Raw genomic sequence first — 20,464 nt, 5'->3', positions numbered from 1 at the left:
TGTCAATGTTATGTGAGTGCACGTTGGAGTAATGCATTTTAGCCAATTAAGTTTCTTAATAGCAGCCTAAAGTTACCAGTTGTCCCGAGATTAATTTCGAACGTGATGCATATACAAATGTGTTACCATTCTAATAGAGTATTAAAAAAAAAGATAAATGCAGTATAACTTAATTATGCTACTAATTACAAAGTATAGACATTTTTGACTACTTGTGTTGTGGTTATTGCAAACATGATGCCTTGAATAAAGGTGTCAGTTTTGTATCAGTTTAAAAGGGTAAAAACGTACTACTATATTTTGCCACTGGTAAAAGAGATCTCATAGTGTAAATGCTTACCCCGAGCTCTCAAGACTCTGATATTGCACTGTGTTTGAGTTGTACGCCTTCTGGTGTCATCTGGTCCAACACCAATGGGGACTAGGCTCTAAAGAAAGCCGTCTCGGGTGTGGACCAATCAACTTCAAGGACAGTGCACATTATTATCATTATCAGAGTTGCTTCTTTTTGTTTGCTTTTTTGACTACTTGTGTTGTGGTTATTGCAAACATGATGCCTTGAATAAAGGTGTCAGTTTTGTACCAGTTTTAAAGGGTAAAAACCTACTACTATAGACATTTAACTGCAGGACTCGCGTCTGGCACTTGAACAGCAGTGACTGTGGCGTCTGCTCTCCCCAGCAACAGGTTGCAGTGTTGACACTGGACACTTGTTAGCTTCAATGAAGCGATAATACTGATAGGAACGAAGTGAATCAGCCTACAATAGATTATATCGTCCGTCCATCCGTCCGTCCGTCGCCCCCTACTGCAAACACTTGGCAGGACCCTACAAAAACCTTTACACTCAGTGAGGCTTTCCTGGCTAAACAAGTGTAATAATACATTATGTTTATATTCTTTGGTTATTCGTTCCTACCAGCCCACCCCGCAGGGACCTGTTTTCACATCAACCACCAATAAGAATGTCTACGCTCGCATACATTCGTGTATAATGAGAAGTGGAAGTACATATGTAACACGTGCATCCAGCTAGAATCTATGCAGTAAATTCATGTTTTGAAGGTGAAAAAAGCACATACTGGACATGCGTACGTAACTACTTTTGAACTTGGAATTACGTTTTGCTTTATTTCTAGGAGCTCTATATAATATAATATCATATAACGTACATGCAACGTTGCTACGACGTTGTAAAATCCATCCTGATATACAGTATATGGTGAAACGTTATAAAAACGGTCATTTCAAACATACCCAAAGTGCAACCTTAGGCAGCGCTGCAGTAACGTTATGAGAAATATACCTATTGCTATAATAGGTTAGCCAGGCAATAACCCATTGAAACAAGGTGTTTATTGTTCAAATGCAGTTGATGTTTAACAATGTTCTACCGCAGGGGTCCTCAAACTTTTTAAACAGGGGGCCAGTTCACTGTCCCTCAGACCGTTGGAGGGCCGGACTATAGTAAAAAAAGAACTATGAACAAATTCCTATGCACACTGCATATATCTTATTTTGAAGTGAAGAAAGAAAATGGGAACAAATACAATATTTAAAATGAAGAACAAGTAAAGTTAAATCAACAAACTTGCCAGTATTTCAATGGGAACTATGGACCTGCTTTTGGCTAATGAGATGGTCAATGTTCAGTTCCATATTTGTCACTGCTAGTCGTAACAAGTGATGCAAGTGTGCATCCGTTAGTCTAGATCTGGTTGGAGATTTCAAATGTTTCATTCTGGAAAAAGTCTGTTCACAGACATAAGTGCTGCCAAAGATGGTTGCCATTTTGAGTGCATGGTTCCTGAGATGAGGATATGTCTCAGAGGGGAGAGATGCATAGAAATTATGAAGGCTGCTTGACTTGAATGCGTCTTTCAGAGAGTCACAATTCTGCAGTTCAGCCAGTTCCATTTGGTAAATTGTATCCACATTTTCAATGTCAATAGAAAATGGGTTACGGAAAAGCTGTATGTCCTGTTCATGGCGATGAAGCTCTTTAAATCTAAATTGGAACTCCTTTTGCAATTTTTCCAGTGAATCCACACATGTTTTGTTTGGGAATTACAACCAATGGTTTTTCCGCTAACAGATTTTGAGTTGTGGGGAGATGGCAGAAGTTTTCCTCCTCAACTTGTTTGATGAGGAGGCCTAATTCTACTTCAAATGCTTTGACATGTGATTGCATATCACAGAGGAGCTTCCCCTTTCCTTGAAGTTGCACATTGAAACTGTTGAGTAGCTCTGTTACATGTCAGAAACGCAAGGTGCCATTTCCATTCTGCATCATTGAGCTCTGGTACTTCTTTGTTTTTTGAAAGCAGAAAAGCTGTAATCTGTGGAAGTAAGTCATAGAAACGTTTCAAAACTCTCCCTCGACTCAGCCAACGGACTTCTGTGTGGTACAGAACATCTTCATAGTCAACATTTAGTTCAGACAGAAATTCCTGAAATTGTCTGTGGTTTAGTGCATGAGCTCTAATGAAGTTAACACAAGATACCACAATTTTCATAACAGAATCCCACTTCAGTGATTTACTACACAGCGCTTGTTGGTGGATGAGGCAGTGTATGGCTATTGGATGAGAATGGTTATGTTTGTCCATCTCTTGGTTAATGCGAGCAATTACTCCTTTCTTAGACCCCACCATGCTAGGAGCACCATCAGTTGTCACACTGGCTAGTTTAGCCCAATTTAGCTCCAAACCATTCACAGTTTGGCAAACCTTTTCATAGATATCCTCTCCTGTAGTTGTTCCTTTGATGCTTTGCAGTGCAGCAAGCTCTTCTGTGACTTCGAAATAGTCATTCGTCCCACGAATAAAAATTACAAGTTGTGCAGAATCACGAACATCATTGCTTGCGTCGAGTGCCAAGGAAAAATAGGAAAGTTTTTTTGTGGAGTTTTGCAAATGCTGATGCAAATTGTCTCCCATTTCTTCAATCCTCCGTGTAATTGTAGGTCCTGAAAGACTCACTGTACTAAATAAATCGGCCTTCTCTGGACACATCTCTTTGGCAACAGAAAGAAGGCATTCTTTAACAAATTCTCCCTCCATGAATGGTCTGCCAGTGCACGCTATTAGCTTGGCAACTTGAAAACTTGCTCTCAGTGATGAAATATTTAGCTGCTTCTGCTTCACAAAAGTATTTTGCTGAGTTGTTAATGTATTTTTTAGTTTAATATTTTATCTTTTCTCCGACCAAACAATCATATTTATCTTTATGTTGAGTTTCATAGTGTTGACTTAAATTGTATTCTTTGAACACAGACACTATATTCTGGCATATCAGACACACAGCTCTTTCCTTGTACTGCATGAAAAAGTAATCATAAGTCCACTGTTCTTTGAATATCCTACACTCCGAGTCAATTTTTCTCTTTCTTGACATCATTGTTTCCTAGGGAGTCAAAATTGCTATTAGTAAAATACCAATATATATACAGCGCTACAAAAAACAATATACCAGCAATAACTTTGCCCACACAGAGACATACAGACTGCACTGCCCATCAATGCAGTCCGATTGGGGGAACTCCGCTTTTACCCCAGGCTCACACTGGTGCGGGTGCCATTATAAAGTTAATTACACCTGCAGTTTTGTTCACAGATCGCAGTACATCCCCAGCACACATGAATATCACTGGGAGTGGAGCCGAGGGGCAAGTGAGGGAGCTGATCGAGGCAGAGCCAGTCAAGCACAGCCAGGGGAGGGCTGGCAGCCTTAGGCCTGGGGGGCAAGTCCAGTCAATTGGCCCATTGAACCATTCACCAGCGCAGCCCAATGAGTGCCCACCGCCGCAGCTCAATCAGTACTCACCACCGCAGCCCAATTAGTGCTCACCAGTGCAGCCAAATCAGTGCTCACCGCCGCAGCCCAATGAGTGACCATGGGATGTGGGTGTCATCTGTCTCACCTCTTCGGTTCGGGGGCAATGATGCTGCCAACTTCCTCCAAGCTGCCTCTGCTCTAAAAGACTGTGGCTGCGCTGTGATGCTCAGTCTGTCACGTCTCCCGCGGTCTCTCTCCCACGAACCAGCTTCCGGCTTTCACTGCCCACAAGTCACCGCGCAGCTGGCCCCTCCCACATGCCCTGGCTTCCTCTGAGTCCTGGGAGGTGGGGGGCCGGATAAATGTCGTTGGCGGGCCGCATGTGGCCCGCGGGCCGTAGTTTGAGGACCCCTGTTCTACCGCATATATCTGGATTGATGAGATCAGCTCATGGTGCAGGAATGAAATGGATTGTGGCATCACTGGACCATGGGAGATTGAGACTGTTTGGGGAACCCTCCATAATAAACAATAGCTGATGATTATTATGCAATCCATTTCAAATACTGCATTGACATTTTCTTACTACTCAAGCAATGGCAGCCCTTGACCAGTGGCAGAAATCTAATATTTCCATGATGGAATGAGAATAACCACCCCAAATTGGGATTTGCAATATTCCCATTGTAAGTCATCTTCCTCCTGGGGTCAATAAAACGAGTACTATTTTGTGAGAAGGCATCATTCTTCCAATATAGTGCATGACATCTGCAGCTGTAATTATGTTAGTAAATTAACGCGATTTTTTTTTGCTAATTATTTGCTAATTATGGCTGACACGTGTGCTGGAGTATTAGCAGAACAAGCCACGCGCGTCTTTGTAAGTGAATTGATTTCGGCAATTAGAGAATTTGTCCAAGCTAATTGGGAAGTGCATGCTTAACCATTTAATGCATGCGCTTGTCATTATGGCATTGCAAACACATTTCATTCAACAGCAGTACGGTATTTACAATAAAATTATCTCACACAGAGTATAATTAACGGTAAAGGCACAAGCATATTTCAACTGCAATCTTACTTTTCACTGCAATCCACATACCACTGCTACTAAGGATACACGTGAAAATATGCATTTGTATGTGTTTATATTAGGTCATATGTACTAGGTTATCTTTCACTGGGTAGTGTATGGGAAGTGCTGCGTATTCCATATTGTCCTACACGGGCATCAGATACCCACTAGAATAGGCAGCAATATAACGGCAAGGATAGTTGATATCGATGGAGATGAAGTGAGGGGATATGATATGTACGTTGTTTGTGCATGTAAGACAAGTAGCTAGTCTTTCGTAGAATTACTTCAATTGAAGTGGTTGGGATGCTGTCGCCATTATAAAACAATTTAATCAACATTTGTACAATTGTTCATGGATAGTACTTTAATGAAAGAAAGAAGACAAAAAAAGCTAACCGTTACAAAGTCTACATTCTTTCAAATAAAACATGAGTGCAGTACGGAATATGTATATTCTCTGCACGTCCCAAATGTTCCTAGAGGCCCGGGGCACAAGCCACATGGGGCCTCTTACTCCATCATCGTGGGGCCCTCATTTGTGTAAGGTTAGAGTTAGGGCCTCAATCAAACATTGGTTAGAGTGTCCTGCAATTTTTAGAAATATGTACAAATGAAAGATATTGGGTGTCTTTAATTAGCTATGTTGTGCATGAAAGACCAATGTAACAGAAAAATATGTAAGACTTTATGTAAACAATTAGAAACTCACCAAAAAAGAAAGTGCATGCAAGGTAGGCACAAACAAGGCCAATATATCATATAAGGCCAATATAATATGCTCAATACAACCACTTATTATTCAATCTTATCATTTCGTATACAGGCCATTACTCTCCATCATGCAGTTATTTCAAAATGTCCTTTAACATATACATATTTTCCAGTTAAACCTACAATTGACTGCAAAACAATTATTATACAGCATACAGTATTTCCCATCAAAGTCTATACCATTTCAGTGTAAAAACTCCATGCAGTTGGGCCATTCACATTTGCTCCAGTTTTTTCTCTATAGTCAAGTTTATTGCAAAATAATAATAATAATAATGTATAGGCTTGCGTGAATTTGCTGTTAGATGTAGGCCTCCCCATCTTGCATACATGCTGACAATGTTTGACTGTCGACCCTCGACTTGTTGGTGAAAACCCTGCTGTTAAACCAGAATGATAACACATGATAAAAAATACCTGGTACCTAAGTATGAATTAATTGATACGTTAAATACAAACAGTTCTGGGTTCATATCATCGCTGAAATTTGAGCGATCCACAAATCTCAACTTCACTGTGGAATGGCAAAGGGCTATATCTGGGGAAATGTTATTTATGAGGTGCTGTAATCGATAACCGATTATTGTTTTGATCACTTAACGAATCAGAGAACTCCAAAATAGTTGGGGGGAAAAAGTTCTAAACTGTTTGGCCATGTGTGCCGCTAGACAAGAGGTAATGGGTGGTCTTTGGTGACGTCATCTGTATCATCAACTGCGTATTTAGGAAAGTTTACATAACTTGTGTTGTGGGGTTGTTTGAGAAATAGAAAGAAGCATAAAATACCTTGAATTGAACATTGATTGTCCTTAGCTTTGGTCAGGCTAATGGGTGGCTACCATTTCAAAAGAGGCCCAAGTAATAGTCCACAAAACAACTAGTAGACTAAAATCTGCAGTTAATCGATTAATGCCCCCAGCTCTATGGACTAAACAGCTGGTTGGATCCCTTCTGAACCAATGCCTCCTCAACCCCGGTGCCAACCCAGGGTCGCTTGACCTCTTTGCCCTTGCACTTGCGACCCAGCGCCTTGCCCAGCATCCTGGGCCCTGTAGCTTCGGGGGAATCCGAGCCGGCTTCACCGCCATCGCCAGCCTCCTGCGGCCCGTCGGTGTCCGTTGAGCCCCCCTTCTCGAGCAGGTCGAAGGGCAGCAGGGCATCGGCGACCTTGTGCAGCTTGGGGGGCAGCAGGTCGGTGGCGGAGACGTGCTCCTTGAGGCCAGACCACTGCACGGCCTGGGAGGTGATGCCACCCATGCTGCTGCGGGTGCGCTCTGACAGGGCACGCAGCCAGTCCCCGATCATGCAGAGCAGAGCCGCAAAGTACGCCATGCCCACCAGCACCCACAGCCACACGAGTGGCTTGTACCCGTCGAAGTAGATGCGATCCGGTTTGCTGCCTAGAGGTCAAGAGACACGATGATTTATTTAAAATAATACTTTTTTTTTTACAACATTTTACCCTGGTTATGATACCGGTGTCATATCGTGAGATTACCTATGCATGTGGATCTCTGCAGAGCAGTGCAATGGTCCTTGTTAGAAAACAGCCCACATAAGTGGATACCACAGAGCTACCTCTGAGATGTATTCAAGTGACCTCTGGTCAGTCGGAGGCAGCACTTTTCCACTTGCCCTGCCAGGGATTAATGTTTGTAGCGTGACTGTCAAGCCAATATTTTTAATTTTCAGATATGCAATGTATCAAAATGAATGAATAGAACAAAAATCGATGTTACGTGTTTTATGTCCTGATATTGGTGACCAGGCTGAGACTATTAGCTCATACTCTATACTCTTTAGTTCTTTCGGTAAAGTCACGTAGGTATAAAATAAAATAAATAATAAATAAATAATAAATAATAAATAAATCAAAACTCGATGTTTCGGAAGCAACACAAGCTTCCGCCATCAGGTGGGACAGCCACAGCAAGAAACAAATTGCTGCAGTGGGCAAAAGAGCTGCTTGTGACAAGAGTGACAAGAGATTATATAAGGTAAGAGGGGGGGAGGAGCCAGGGAGAAGAGATGGAGAGGGTGGGGGGGCTCTGCCAACTGTGCATGAGGGAATTATTCTGTGCCGGATGGTGGTGGGAATCAGGTTTCAGATAGGAATCTGTGTGGGTGGCTTTCCTGTAGACAGTGTCCCAAATAGCCATCAGGTTTTTTCTCAAACAAAACATCCAGGAATGGTAGCTTACCATCCTTCTCCACTTCCATGGTGAATTTGATGAATGGGTGTATGGAGTTAATGTGGTCGAGAAATTGATTTAATGCTGGCAGGCCATGTGGCCAAATGACGAAAGTGTCATCCACATATCTCTTCCACAGGGAAGGACGTAGGGTGGATGTCTGGATGGCGTCTGTTTAAAATTTATCCATGAAAACGTTCGCTATCACTGGTGACAAGGGGGCACCCATGGGGTACCCTCATTTTGTTTGTATAAAGTACCATTCCAGGTGAAGTACGTGTTGGTAAGGCAGTGCCTAACCAGAGCAAGAACATCAGGGTTCAGTCCATGTTGGACTAAGTCTTCAATTATTGCTATGGTGTCAGGCACTGGAACCTTAGTGAACAGAGAAACCACATCAAAGCTTTAGGTGCCAGTTTAACCACTGGTGGCTCTGTGGATACGAACCTAGGATATCAGTGGTGCCAGCTCTGTGCTCTGATCTCTGAGCCACTCGACCCACTCAGGAGGTTTTGCTTTTAACACTTTGTCCACTGCCATCCGGTACATCAAATTATATTACTAGCATCTCAGTTGAGAGTTATTTTCATCACAATATTCATCGCAAAAAGGGAACATGTGCTACTCCATCATTGATCTGGAGCATTGGCAATCTTCCCCCCTTGTGATGTGTCCTGCTGGTGTCCAATTACTTTTCTTAACAGTCAATGTGATATATGATTCGTGTTTGTGGTCTGTTCTGTGGGTTTTCTTCCTCTTTCACAGCGTAATTCCATACACCTCACCGTGCTTCTGCTTTGATTGTATTGTTCTTGTCAGTGTCCACATTTCTGGTCATCCGTCATGGAATAATTACAGTACTCTGGAAAGTGTATCAAGATTCTAATTGAATGGGCCATTTGCTTATGCTGCATTGCCAGTGGCGTACAAGCAGCATTCACACAAAAAACTCAACATATTTGGCAATCACTCTGTGGATACTCGGTGACTTTTCAGGCAATGGCCCTTTTTTAAAGCACATTTATGTGGCAGGTAGTGTTAATGATGAATGTGTTGAGTTTTTAATGTACATGTAATGGGTAAGGGCTATTTATGTATAACGTTAATGATGTGATTTAATACATATTTTGTGAGGAAATATATTTTAAAAAATTTAATGAACTGTAATTACAATTTAACACGTAGGCTTTCGCGACCAATATTATCGATAATAGAGGTTTTTTTTATTAGGCTCACAGTGATGACATCACCGTTGCACTATTGAAGACCGAAACAGGAGGACTTCTTCACAATTCTGGCTAATCGCCTGATGAAGCTGGTTGTAATCACCAGTGTAACGTCGTACTCCGAATTGTAAATGTTGTGGGTTTACTCTCCAACACACCGGTGTGCTGAAGAAGTTTACTAATTTGTACCTTTTGTTTACATGACAAACCTTACTAATTCGCTGTGTCAGGTGGTGGTGGCTTTAACGACACATTTGTATTTACGCGATCTAACCCAAAAAAAACCCTCTCTATTACGTAATTACAATACAAAATTTCGCTAAATGAACGTATTAATGATTTATTGCAGCAAACTGCAGCGCGTCACGGTGCGCGTGGGACTGACCAGCCACAAAGTCTCCGAAACCGATGGTGGTGAGCGTGACGATCACAAAGTAGACGGCCTCCAGTGTGCTCCATTCCTCGATGTGCATAAACACGGCGATGGGAACCCCTCCAAAGAGCAGCAGTCCCCACGAGGATGAAGAGCAGCGCCGAGATGACACGGATCCGGTCCGCGCTCACGTTCCAGCGCTGGCACGCAAACGCGGAGACTCAGTGCACCAACACGCCCTCACCAGTGTGGTGTACAGTCAAATAACCCCTGTGTATTTATGTTGAACTTCTTTCAGATAGTACGTAGTCAACCGTGCTAGTCGGAGGTGCAGGGGAAGGACAAGCTAAATACGAAAAGCAGTTGTAAAGAAAACTAATTCAATCTAGATTTTAAAATGCATAGCTCCAGTGGCTTCCTAATATCTGAAGGAAGAGCGTTCCAGACGGCCGCAGAAGTGCATCCAATTAATTGCGCCTTCATGAATGTAAATCATTATTATTATTATTTACCCTTTCCCCATTCCGAGACACCTGCAAGTTGGAGGGTGGGTCCCGTTCACCTATGAATCTCGGAGCGCGCAAACGGCTCTGCACTCTACGATACCTGGGGCCAAACTGTGCCACACGCCCTCCCACATGGCCTTGTGGGAGCCTCGGTACCGATAACATTATTTTATTTTCGTTTTTATTCTGGTGTCGTTTTGTACATGTACGTCATTGGAAGAAAAACTAACATCGCAAAAAGAAATGGTGAAAAGGGAAAAAAATATATATTCAATTCGACAACATTTTGGGCAATGGGCCTTCTCCAAAAGCACATTAATTAATTCTCTATGAAGAAGGACCATGGCCCAAAACGTAACCTATTACATATTTCTCCCTGTAAAAGGCCACCGGTGCAGTGCAGTGATGAACGCGTCGAGTGTTTTCGTTCGAACAACGACGACGGGTACCATGAAGAGGCGCTCCACGTGCCCGATACCCCGTCCGATGAGCGAGCCGAGCTGGTCACCCACCCCGGCGAGCAGAAAGCCGAAGAGGGGGATGCCGAACAGGGCGTACACCGTGCAGAACGTGCGGCCGCCCTCCGTGCTGGGTGACGGACTGCCGTAGCCTGCACGGCGGGTCACGTGGAGCACAGCGCAAAGCGACGGGGTCACGCTGCTAACGGTAACCAGATGCTCCATTGATATGAACTTGTTGGTACCACCGAGTTTTGCCATCTCTCTTGAGGTGCACACAAAAATATAAACGGGACGTATCACAGTAAGAAGAATATCGAAAGAGGGGAGAGCTACGTGAAATGCCTTGTCTTGAGCGGTGTACTGACACGCAATTTACACAACATATAGGACTGTTAATGTCCAGGGAAGACTTACGGATTTCCCAGGACAGTTACGGGACATTTATCTCAGCAGCAGAATGATTCTTGGAAAACACAGGACAGGTGGCAAGCTGAGTTCCACCTTAGACGGCAAAATGTAGTTATGTATATATGTTTTACCCACCCCCGGTTTACAGCCCTGAAACACTCGATACTGTTGCAATGGCCACGCCTGGAAGACCAGTACAAGTGGTAAGGGGCCGTCCATAAATGACGTCACGCGATTTTGGACGATTTTTGACCCCCCCCCCCACCACTAGTCACACGGTGTCACAAAAATTCAGACCCCCCCCCTGAAATATGACGTCACAAAGCTCTGCCCCCCCCCCAAATAAAACTTGCTTCAAATCGCTTTAAACTATTGTCATTGTAGTGCGTATTTAATGTGCCGATGCACTCTGATGTGGGAGAAAACATTTATTAAAACGTCTATTTAATTAAGTAGAACGTGTTGTCTACATTTATTTAAAGTTGCGAATTTTGATGTGACGTCACATTTCTCAAACCCCCCCTTCGTCACACATCGTCACAAATGTCTAACCCCCCCCCCCCCCAGGTGCGTGACGTCATTTATGGACGGCCCCTAACGTATATTTGCTCACAAAACATTGATTCCTTTATGTAATCAGATACTAATGTCTCTTTAAGGTCATGCAAGAGCCTGTAACATGTATACCGAAGACATCATGTCTGGTCTCTTAGGGCTCTCTCCCCCGTGAGCCTTGGGCATTAACACTGAACCATGAGAATTAGAATGGTGCCTTAGCCTAGCTCTATATGAGCCATGGGTCATTACATCGATTCCTAATAAGTTGGAGTTGGTAGCACAGTGCCACTAACCACTGCACCACCACTCTCCAAGAAAACTTGTCTGTGTGAGTATACCATGTACGTTCATAGTGGCTTGGAATGTTTCGTATTCTCGCAGCAGGAGCAAGGTATATTCTCTACGTCTTTTTCTACATGTGAAGCTAAAGCAATGGCCCAACACTGCATACAACCACAAATGGTATTTATTCAACGCAAAAATGAATACTCCACATGTATTAAAATGTCACCATGTGTCCTTCACCACGAAGAAAATGCAAGTTAAATGCGAGCTCAAATTACCATTAGCAGTCGATAAATGAGTACCGCGTTGTGGAGCGAAGCCAAACAGCGGTCGTGCTATCGAGACACTAAGCACCGATCATGAGAACGATACATTTCCACCATTGGCTCAGGCCTTCCAAATGAAAACAATAACCTCGTTGAATATCTTCTTGGTTCTTTCGGTAAAGTCACGTAAAAGGGAAGTAATAAAATAATACAAATAAAACATAATAAAATAATTCTCACGACGTGTCTACTTGACGGACCTGTTCTCCACCTGAGGACGGCTGCTTGCGTTGTGGCCGAAACGTCGCGAGAATTATTTTATTATGTTTTATTTTTATTATTTTATTACTTCCCTTCTACGTGACTTTACCGAAAGAACCAAGAAGATGAATCCCTGCAGTCACGAGAGCTTTAAATCGAAACTCGTTGAATATTTGAGCAGGCAGACTCTTTGACTGGACTTGACTCATCATATAAATAATCCCATTTTGAATGACCACAAGGTTCCCACCGATGGTGGTGAGGACGGTGCCAGCAAAGAAGATTGCATCTCCGATGTCCCATATGCTGACTCCGGTGTTGTTGGTGTTGTTGGAGATTGGATTAACGCCAGCTCCCATCACCTCCACCACCGTCTGCGCACAGGTTAAGGCACTTATCAAGATCAGCAATATCAGCAGAGTGGTACATGTTGAATTGACGGCGCTCAAATGCGTAAATATGTATCTCGACATGGAATGTGCCCGATGCCGTTATATCTCTGAAGCTAAGCAGTGTTGAGCCTGGTTAATGCTTGGATGGGGTACCACCATGCATAGAACAGACGTTGGTGGCTGCTGTGTAACTACACTGTGGGCAGCAGAGGGGAATGGAGCAAACTCTATCGTGGTACTGTTCTTCTGTGCTCTCCATGCTCCCCACCTTCACCAACACACGCCCTGACCAGTGCGGTGTATGTGGTCAAATAACCCCCATGACCCGCACAGCATGGAGAAGCCCTCATCCAGCAATGCATGGACAAAGAGTGATACATGTACAGCTGTGGTAGATTGTAACCATGGAAGGCACGGCGTTGAAATTAGTAGCCTTGTATATTATGTCCACGTTTTCAAACAAGTGTCGTGTGGTGCTTATTTTGATTGGCGGCCCTAAGCCAGGGGTGGAAATTCCACATTCCTGTGGCAGACACCATGGAATCACTTTTTAAATCCTTTATATTAAGTTCGCTTGCGTGCTTGCTTGCTTGCTTACGACCGTGCAAATCTTTCGGTCGTTTTTTAACCCACTTCCCGTGATCCAATCGAGCTGACATTTTCCACACAGACTCGTTGTGCGAGACAATTAATGTTCGTGAAAAAAAAATTCCCAAAATTTTACACTATTTAGGGAAAACAAATTAAATATTTAATTACCAATTGCTTAATACTGCCAGACAATCATCTGACCCATAGGTGGCAGCCATCTCAAGCCAGCGGACGAGAGGACTCAAGTCGCCACGCATATAAAGGATTTAGAGTGAAAAACTTTGTTTTTACGGGTTTACTTATTTCATCCCCACAATGTGATACATTACACATTTTACCGACCCCAGACAGATGAATGGCTGAGTCAAATGACCCCTGATCAGTGTTTAACTTGCAACCTTTATACTGTAAAAAGTGTAAGATGAGTGCTCCCATACAGGATTACTTGGCCCAATGCTGCATATTGAAATACATGAGCATTCATGCATTTTTAAGGCCTTAGTTTTCGGTTGCCGCGACGTATAAGGTCAACAACAAAGAATCAGAGTCAAATGAATCATTGAGCGATTGGTGCGCAAGTGGGAGAACGGTGCAGTCCAACACTAGATCTGCAGGTATGTCCGCAGCTACTCGGAGTGAAATTAATATACGACGCAGCTTATGGTGCTGAATCAGAATCTGCATTTTGACCACCGAAGGAATCCCATGAGTTACGAAGCGCTTTTTCACAGATGTCCAGTTAGGGCAGGTCAGACAGTTACAACAATACAAAAAAAACGATAGGAGTGCAAAGTATAGGAAAGGTAAGCAAGTCACAATAAATAAATTCACATAAATAAAGTATATAAGTACAAATCAGCACTCCCAGGTCTAGGTTGCACTCTTTTGGTGATCGGGCTTTTGTTAGCGTGGCACCCAAGCGATGGAACGCCTTGCTAGTTGAAATCAGGTAATCAGAGTAGGTAGATATATTTAAGTCTTTTTAAAAAAACTCATCTCTTTAAAGTGGCCTTCCTTCTTTAGTTTGGTTGGTTACCCTGGTTCTGTTTTTGTTTCCTGCTTTTCATGCATTGCTAATTGGGATCCTCGGATGGAATGCATTTCATACAATTGATTTATTTCGATGAAACTATATTCATTCCTCCCAATTTTTCAACAAATGCAAACTAGGCCAATGCAGTAACACAACAACAACAGTCCCAGACCACAACAAAACAACAACACACAACAAGACAGATGAATGGCTGAGTCAAATGACCCATGACAATATTTCATTTTGCAACTCAATATTTAGATTCCATGGTCCCATAGGCAGCTGTCTGCTCTGACTTCTGCCTAATTGACTTTTCGGACAGTGTCACTCGCGTGGGTCTTTAAAGTTGAAGCAGGCAAAAGTCTCGGTTTGTACGCGTTCCTGTGTGCAAGCTACGTGAAGTTTAACGTCACCTATTAATTGATGATGAAATTCAGAAATTAATATATTTATATATCCATGCATTGCTGGAATTAATTTGTATATTCAAACAAATAATTACATAAGTGCATGGGGAATTCAGTTGTAACGTTAATTCTGTCTTGTTTTTATATGTATGAAAGTAAATGCAATACTCCCTTGGACGGTACTTTCGTTGATAACAAGTCGAGCCCATTGTAGCTGGGTTATGAAAACAAGTAGAGCTATATGAAATAAATGTTTGTAAAGAACACTTGAAAAAATGTATATAACGTTTAATGCGTGGTAGGTAATCACAATGTGTATTCTTAAGCGGATGAAAATGGGACATTTTTCATCTTGCACGCAGGCCTCCAATGTGTGTAGTTTAAACTCTGCCGAACGATAATTTTACGTAAAATGTTTCTTGTGTATGTTTGCATTTTACCTAGAGATTCATATTACAGTATCTTCTTCTTTGTTTTATCTTATATCTTATCTTATTTATTCTTATATATAAATGTAAAAAATTGTGGGGTTGTAGGTTTGTGTGTGGTCGCGCGCTTGGCTCTCCAACAGAGGGGTAAACGTAGGAAAAAAATAGCCAGGCACCACGCCGAAAGCCCCACGGTCAGCAAGCGCTATTCCTTTTTCACATCCGTCAACTTCCAATTAGTTTAATTAGCGATTTACTGCGATTTTCTGTGCGCTTCGTATTTATTTATTTATTTACGACGCGTTCACGACCAAACCAACTCACGCGCCTTTGGTGGGGAGGATGGCCCATGCCAAGTGACACGCGTTCGGTGGGAGTGAGGGTCGCGTTAAAAATCTTGTAAAAAATTAACCCGTAAAAACAAAGTTTTTCACTATAAATCCTTTATATGCGTGGCATCGGTTTTATTTGATTATTCATTTCTGTTTTTCTTGAGTAAGAGTTTCATTTTTATCACATTGGTATTTTAAATTGAATATGAATTTATTTTTTTCCTAAAAAGTGGAAAATTTTGGAAAATAAATTATCACGCACAACGAGTCTGTGTGCAAAATGTCAGCTCGATTGATTCACGAGAAGTGGGTTAAAAAACGACCGAAAGATTTGCACGGTCGTAAGCAAGCAAGCACGCAAGCACGCAAGCAAGCAAGTGAACTTAATATAAAGGATTTAAAAATACACTAAACGCTCAGGTTAATTATTCACTGTCTCATGAACCCCCCACCACGATGCATGCAGTTATTACTACTATACAGTCGATAGATGCTACCACTATAGGCCGTAGATATTACCGCAGAGCGGCTGGGGACATCGTGCCTGGGGGGGGGCAGCAGCCGAGCCCCAGACTGCCAAGGTGCCACCTCGGCCGGCTGGACAATCTAGGCGAGGCCGAAGGCTCTGCACGGGACTAGACCTCACCACGCCACTCTGTCAGGTGAGTACTTTGTGCTATAGAGTCAATAAATACTGATATAGAGTCAGCATGTACTACTGTTGTGATAGCAGGTACCACCACAGTCGGTATGCACTGCTGTAATCATAGCAGGTACCACCACAGTCAGTATGCACTGCTGTAATCATAGCAGGTACCACCACAGTTGGTATGCACTGCTGTAATCATAGCAGGTACCACCACAGTCGGTATGCACTGCTGTAATCATAGCAGGTACCACCACAGTATGCACTGCTGCAGTGAAAGCAGGTACCACCACAGTATGCACTGCTGTAATCATCGCAGTTACCACCACAGTATGCACTGCTGTCATCATAGCAGGTACTACCACAGTCAGTAAGCACTGCTGCTACATTTTTAAGAGTAGTTTTGAAATATTTTTAAGACCCGGGCAACTCCGGGTACTTCCTGCTAGTATATTATATAGATGTTTTGCTGTTACAGAAACCATACATAATATATAATACACAAATAAAACACTTGTCAGTAAAAGTATATGATAGGCGACGTTTTGGACAAATAATGAGGTCTGTAGAGATACCAGTGGACATTGCAGCAAAATCATTTGTAGTATTGTCATAATAATTGACATTTTTAAAGTGGTGCATTTCATCCGTAGATCCTAATGCGCCACCGTGTATGGAAAGCAGGAAACAAACAGAACGAGGGTAAACGGCCAGAACTAAGGGGTAAAGGCTACTTTAAACAGGTGACTTTTCAAGGCAGACTTAACGCTATCTAACCAAGGCAAAGCGTTGTCCAAAGCTTGGGGAGCTGCACTGGAAATAAGTATAACCCGTAAAAACAAAGTTTTTCACTATAAATCCTTTATATGCGTGGCGGCTAGAGTCCTCTTGTCCTCTGGCTTGAGATGGCTGCCACCTATGGGTCAGATGATTGCATTGCACCATTAAGCAATTGGTAATTGAATATAATATTTTGTCCTAAAAAGTGTAAAATTTTGGAAAACATTTTTCACGAACATTAATTGTCACGCACAACGAGTCTGTGTGGAAAATGTCAGCTCGATTGGATCACGGGAAGTGGGTTAAAAAACGACCGAAAGATTTGCACGGTCCTAAGCAAGCAAGCAAGCACGCAAGCACGCAAGCAAGCAAGCAAGCGAACTTAATATAAAGGATTTAAAAAGTGCGATCACCCCAAGAAATGAGCTTTGATTTCAACCTCATTTTGAGTATAAAGATGGATGAGTTCCTGTAAATGTTGTACTTATTTGCTGCTGCATCTATGATCCTTGCCTTTACTGACCCACACTGACTAGCATGGTGAATCATGGTCAAACTACCCCCGCCATGTGGATAGATCTTTATTCAGCAGTGGGATTCACGTGAGGAATCTACTCGTAACAGACAGCGTCTTAAATATGTCTTCATAGGCAAGGTTGTATGGTGGGGTGCTGTCAGTTCAATGACGCATTCCAAACGTGTTAATATTTGGATTGTCTAAATTTCTTAAATTTTGATTTTAGCAGGTAAGGCCAACTGGGCAAAACAGCTGTTTTTCATAAGCGACCTGGCCATCCCATATGATAGCTCAACGAAGTGGCTGATCATAATGTGGAAGTTTAATAGCAGCCAGATACTCTAAACGCGTGTTTCTAAATGTGGAGGGAAAAACCGGAGGACTCGGCGAAAAATCCACGCGACCATGGGGAGAACATGCAAACTCCAAATATACAGCAGGCGTTAGGGATGGAACCCACGACTTCCTGTATACCAGGCGAGGTAGTTAACATCTCACCACCTTTGGCGCATCTGACTGAACTACACACAATACAGGTACAGTAGAATGTACTCGTCTGTACAGTACATTATACTTACTGATGTTATAATAAATGTTTCTTATTTATGAAATATTTACTTGCCGTATTAATATTTGCGATGTTACCGACACTACAATGAAGCCCTCATACATTGCTCGTAAGATAGAAACACCGTTGTCTGGAATGCATCACCATAAACAGTGCTGCATATACAATGGTATAATGACCCATTTTTTGCGCTGATTCGATTAGCGCTCACTTCTCAGGAGAAACGCATCTTGAGTGCTAAGCGAGGTCTGCCTGTATTGCAAACGATCAAAGTAATGCGCTCTACTGTATGTGTATAGGTGGCATGGATGTGTGGGTGGCATGGATGCGCGTGTCTGCATACACAATTACCTTCAGCAGATTCTGCATGTCTTCAGGCTTCACGCATTTGTGCTTATCCAGGAAAGACTCCTTGGTGATGACCAGGTGGTTTCGCTGCTGCATTTCGTAGGGCCTCTCCAGCGCTCGGAAGACCAACGCTCCTCCGAGCAGGTATAGCAACACAACGCCCAGCAGGGTCAACACTGCCTGCCACTTCATCGCTGGCAGCTTTTGTTTATTGCTGGCTATGCCCACATCGGCATGCGTCGGTGATCCAGTCGTTGTGCCTGCCTGCACTATTATAAGTCGTACACTCCGGTCTTGTTCGATGAGTTTTTTTTTTTTACAGGATTGGAAAAAGTATTGATTCAAACCATAAACACAAATTTAATTCCTCTGCAATGCCAGTCTTGCGGTTGTACCGAAAGCAGCGGGAAATTGTCTACGGGTCTCGATGAAGACAGCAAATTTTCAGTCGGAGAATTGGATTTGTCGTTTTGGCTCTGGATTTATTGAATGACCATTTTACCAAATCTCGCAGCTGTTACAAGAAACCCACACTTGGGTTAATCATGCGACTCATCGCCCATGATGTGTAATGCAATTTGTTTCGAATCATTGCCTCTCCTAATATATTGATCAATATATTCTGCGCTACAGTGGTTAATGTAAATTGTAAAAGATAAAAATTAGTTTGAAGCCCACAATAAAAAGCTGATGTTGATATTTCGGCCGCAGGCAAACATTTATACGTACAATACAATTTATGTAGCGTTTAAATGCAACCGTATCCCCAGATGATTGGCAGGATATATCTAGTCTTCAACATCATATTTTTAAGGATCTCATTTAATATATTCCACGTAAAATTGGCAACAGAAAAAAATACAGTACTGTAAATAACAACACTAGCGCACTTATATCTCTCTGAAACTGTTCGACATCGTTATCTCCCGTCGTCACCTACGTTACGGTATGTTACTGTCAATAACTAATATCTGCTATTTTAATGTCATTCTTCACCGTTGCGTGAGCCAACGTTGGCTGGCCAATGATTGCTGCCACGTGTTGACTTATCTTGCGTACGCGGATACTTCTTCACGCTTTTGCTACCGTTCAACCTTACAGCCATCCGTGCACGAGTCCTCTCACCTATCTTAGCCGAGTGCCTTGCGACTAAATACACGCCAGACTGTGAGCTGCCTATATATACCACAACGCGCACTCACAACAATCGGGTTGGGCCCATTTGTTGAATGTCCCCCAGGGGTGCTGCTGGCTGCTACTTCGACCGCTACTACATCCTATTCAATTTACACGAGAGATGGTAATGTTCATGATGAGACTTCCCCAAAAGCTCGCTGCAATGCGATCTGAAACTTGAGAAGCAACACTTCAAGATGACTAACAAGTAGCCTGTTGTGTATTACACTCGCTGGTGAAATGTTGCTGTTGTTGATTTCGTTTAAGTGCCCCCGATGAAATCTGGCGGGAGCCCTGTTGTAGGCAGACACGCGCTTGTCCAGATGGAGGCTGTCAGCTTCACTGCAAAGTGTATATGACTCTTGAGAGAAGGGGAATTGATTTTATTCTTGTATTATTTATTAATTCTTACTATACTATAATTGCTACGATTCCATGAAACATTCGAAACCCTAATGGAGCCTCTTATCCGTGCATTAAGCGTGCATATACCGGAGCTATTAATGATTTGTGATCATGCATATTTTAAAGGCTCCTTTTCGTCTTGGGTCGCCTTTCTGCTACAAGGGGCTTAATCGATGTCTGAGCTATAGTGCACCTATGCCGCATTACATACACCGCCATGTACTCTGGTAAACAGTGCATAATTCAACTTTATAATTAGGATTAAGGTCTATGATTAACAATGCAGAAGCCGTATGACTGCATTATTCCTGATCTCTGCGGGTAAGGGATACACACACTGAGTGTTTAATTTGCACTCCATGTCTTATTACAGTACATGGAAGAATCTTGATTTTAAGCTTTCGTGACTGCAGGAATCCATACTCTTTGGTTCTTTCGGTAAACTCACGTAGGTATAAAAAATTATAGATCTATAAATTTTTTTAAATTATAGATCTATAATTTTTTTACCTACGTGACTTTACGTAGGTATAAAAAAGAATATATCTATTATTTTTTCTACCTACGTGACTTTACCAAAAGAATCATAGAGTATAGTAAATGGAAGGTCAAAACCAAGTATTTTCCCAGCGATTATCACAACATAAAAAATGGTGCACATGCGTGGATTCTGGTATGT

The 20,464-nt window shown here is 42.5% G+C and overlaps 1 protein-coding gene across 1 annotated transcript; it reads right to left on the bottom strand.

The window, feature by feature from the left end:
• Positions 1-4,628: 4,628 nt before the first annotated feature.
• On the bottom strand, positions 4,629-19,555 carry LOC133342298 (potassium channel subfamily K member 2-like). Its single transcript, XM_061551375.1, is given in 6 exon segments — positions 4,629-7,026; positions 9,430-9,556; positions 9,558-9,617; positions 10,373-10,533; positions 12,413-12,536; positions 18,208-19,555. Coding segments are annotated over 6 exon segments (1,140 nt in total). The 5' UTR covers positions 18,397-19,555; the 3' UTR covers positions 4,629-6,547.
• Between the last annotated feature and the right edge of the window lie 909 nt (positions 19,556-20,464).

The sequence above is a fragment of the Lethenteron reissneri genome, chromosome 14, assembly GCF_015708825.2.
Source record: "Lethenteron reissneri isolate LAM-NWPU_2019-01 chromosome 14, ASM1570882v1, whole genome shotgun sequence".
Classification (NCBI taxonomy): Eukaryota; Metazoa; Chordata; class Hyperoartia; order Petromyzontiformes; family Petromyzontidae; genus Lethenteron; species Lethenteron reissneri.
Note: the sequence above shows the minus strand (reverse complement) of the source record. Positions and strands in the feature narration are given on the sequence as shown.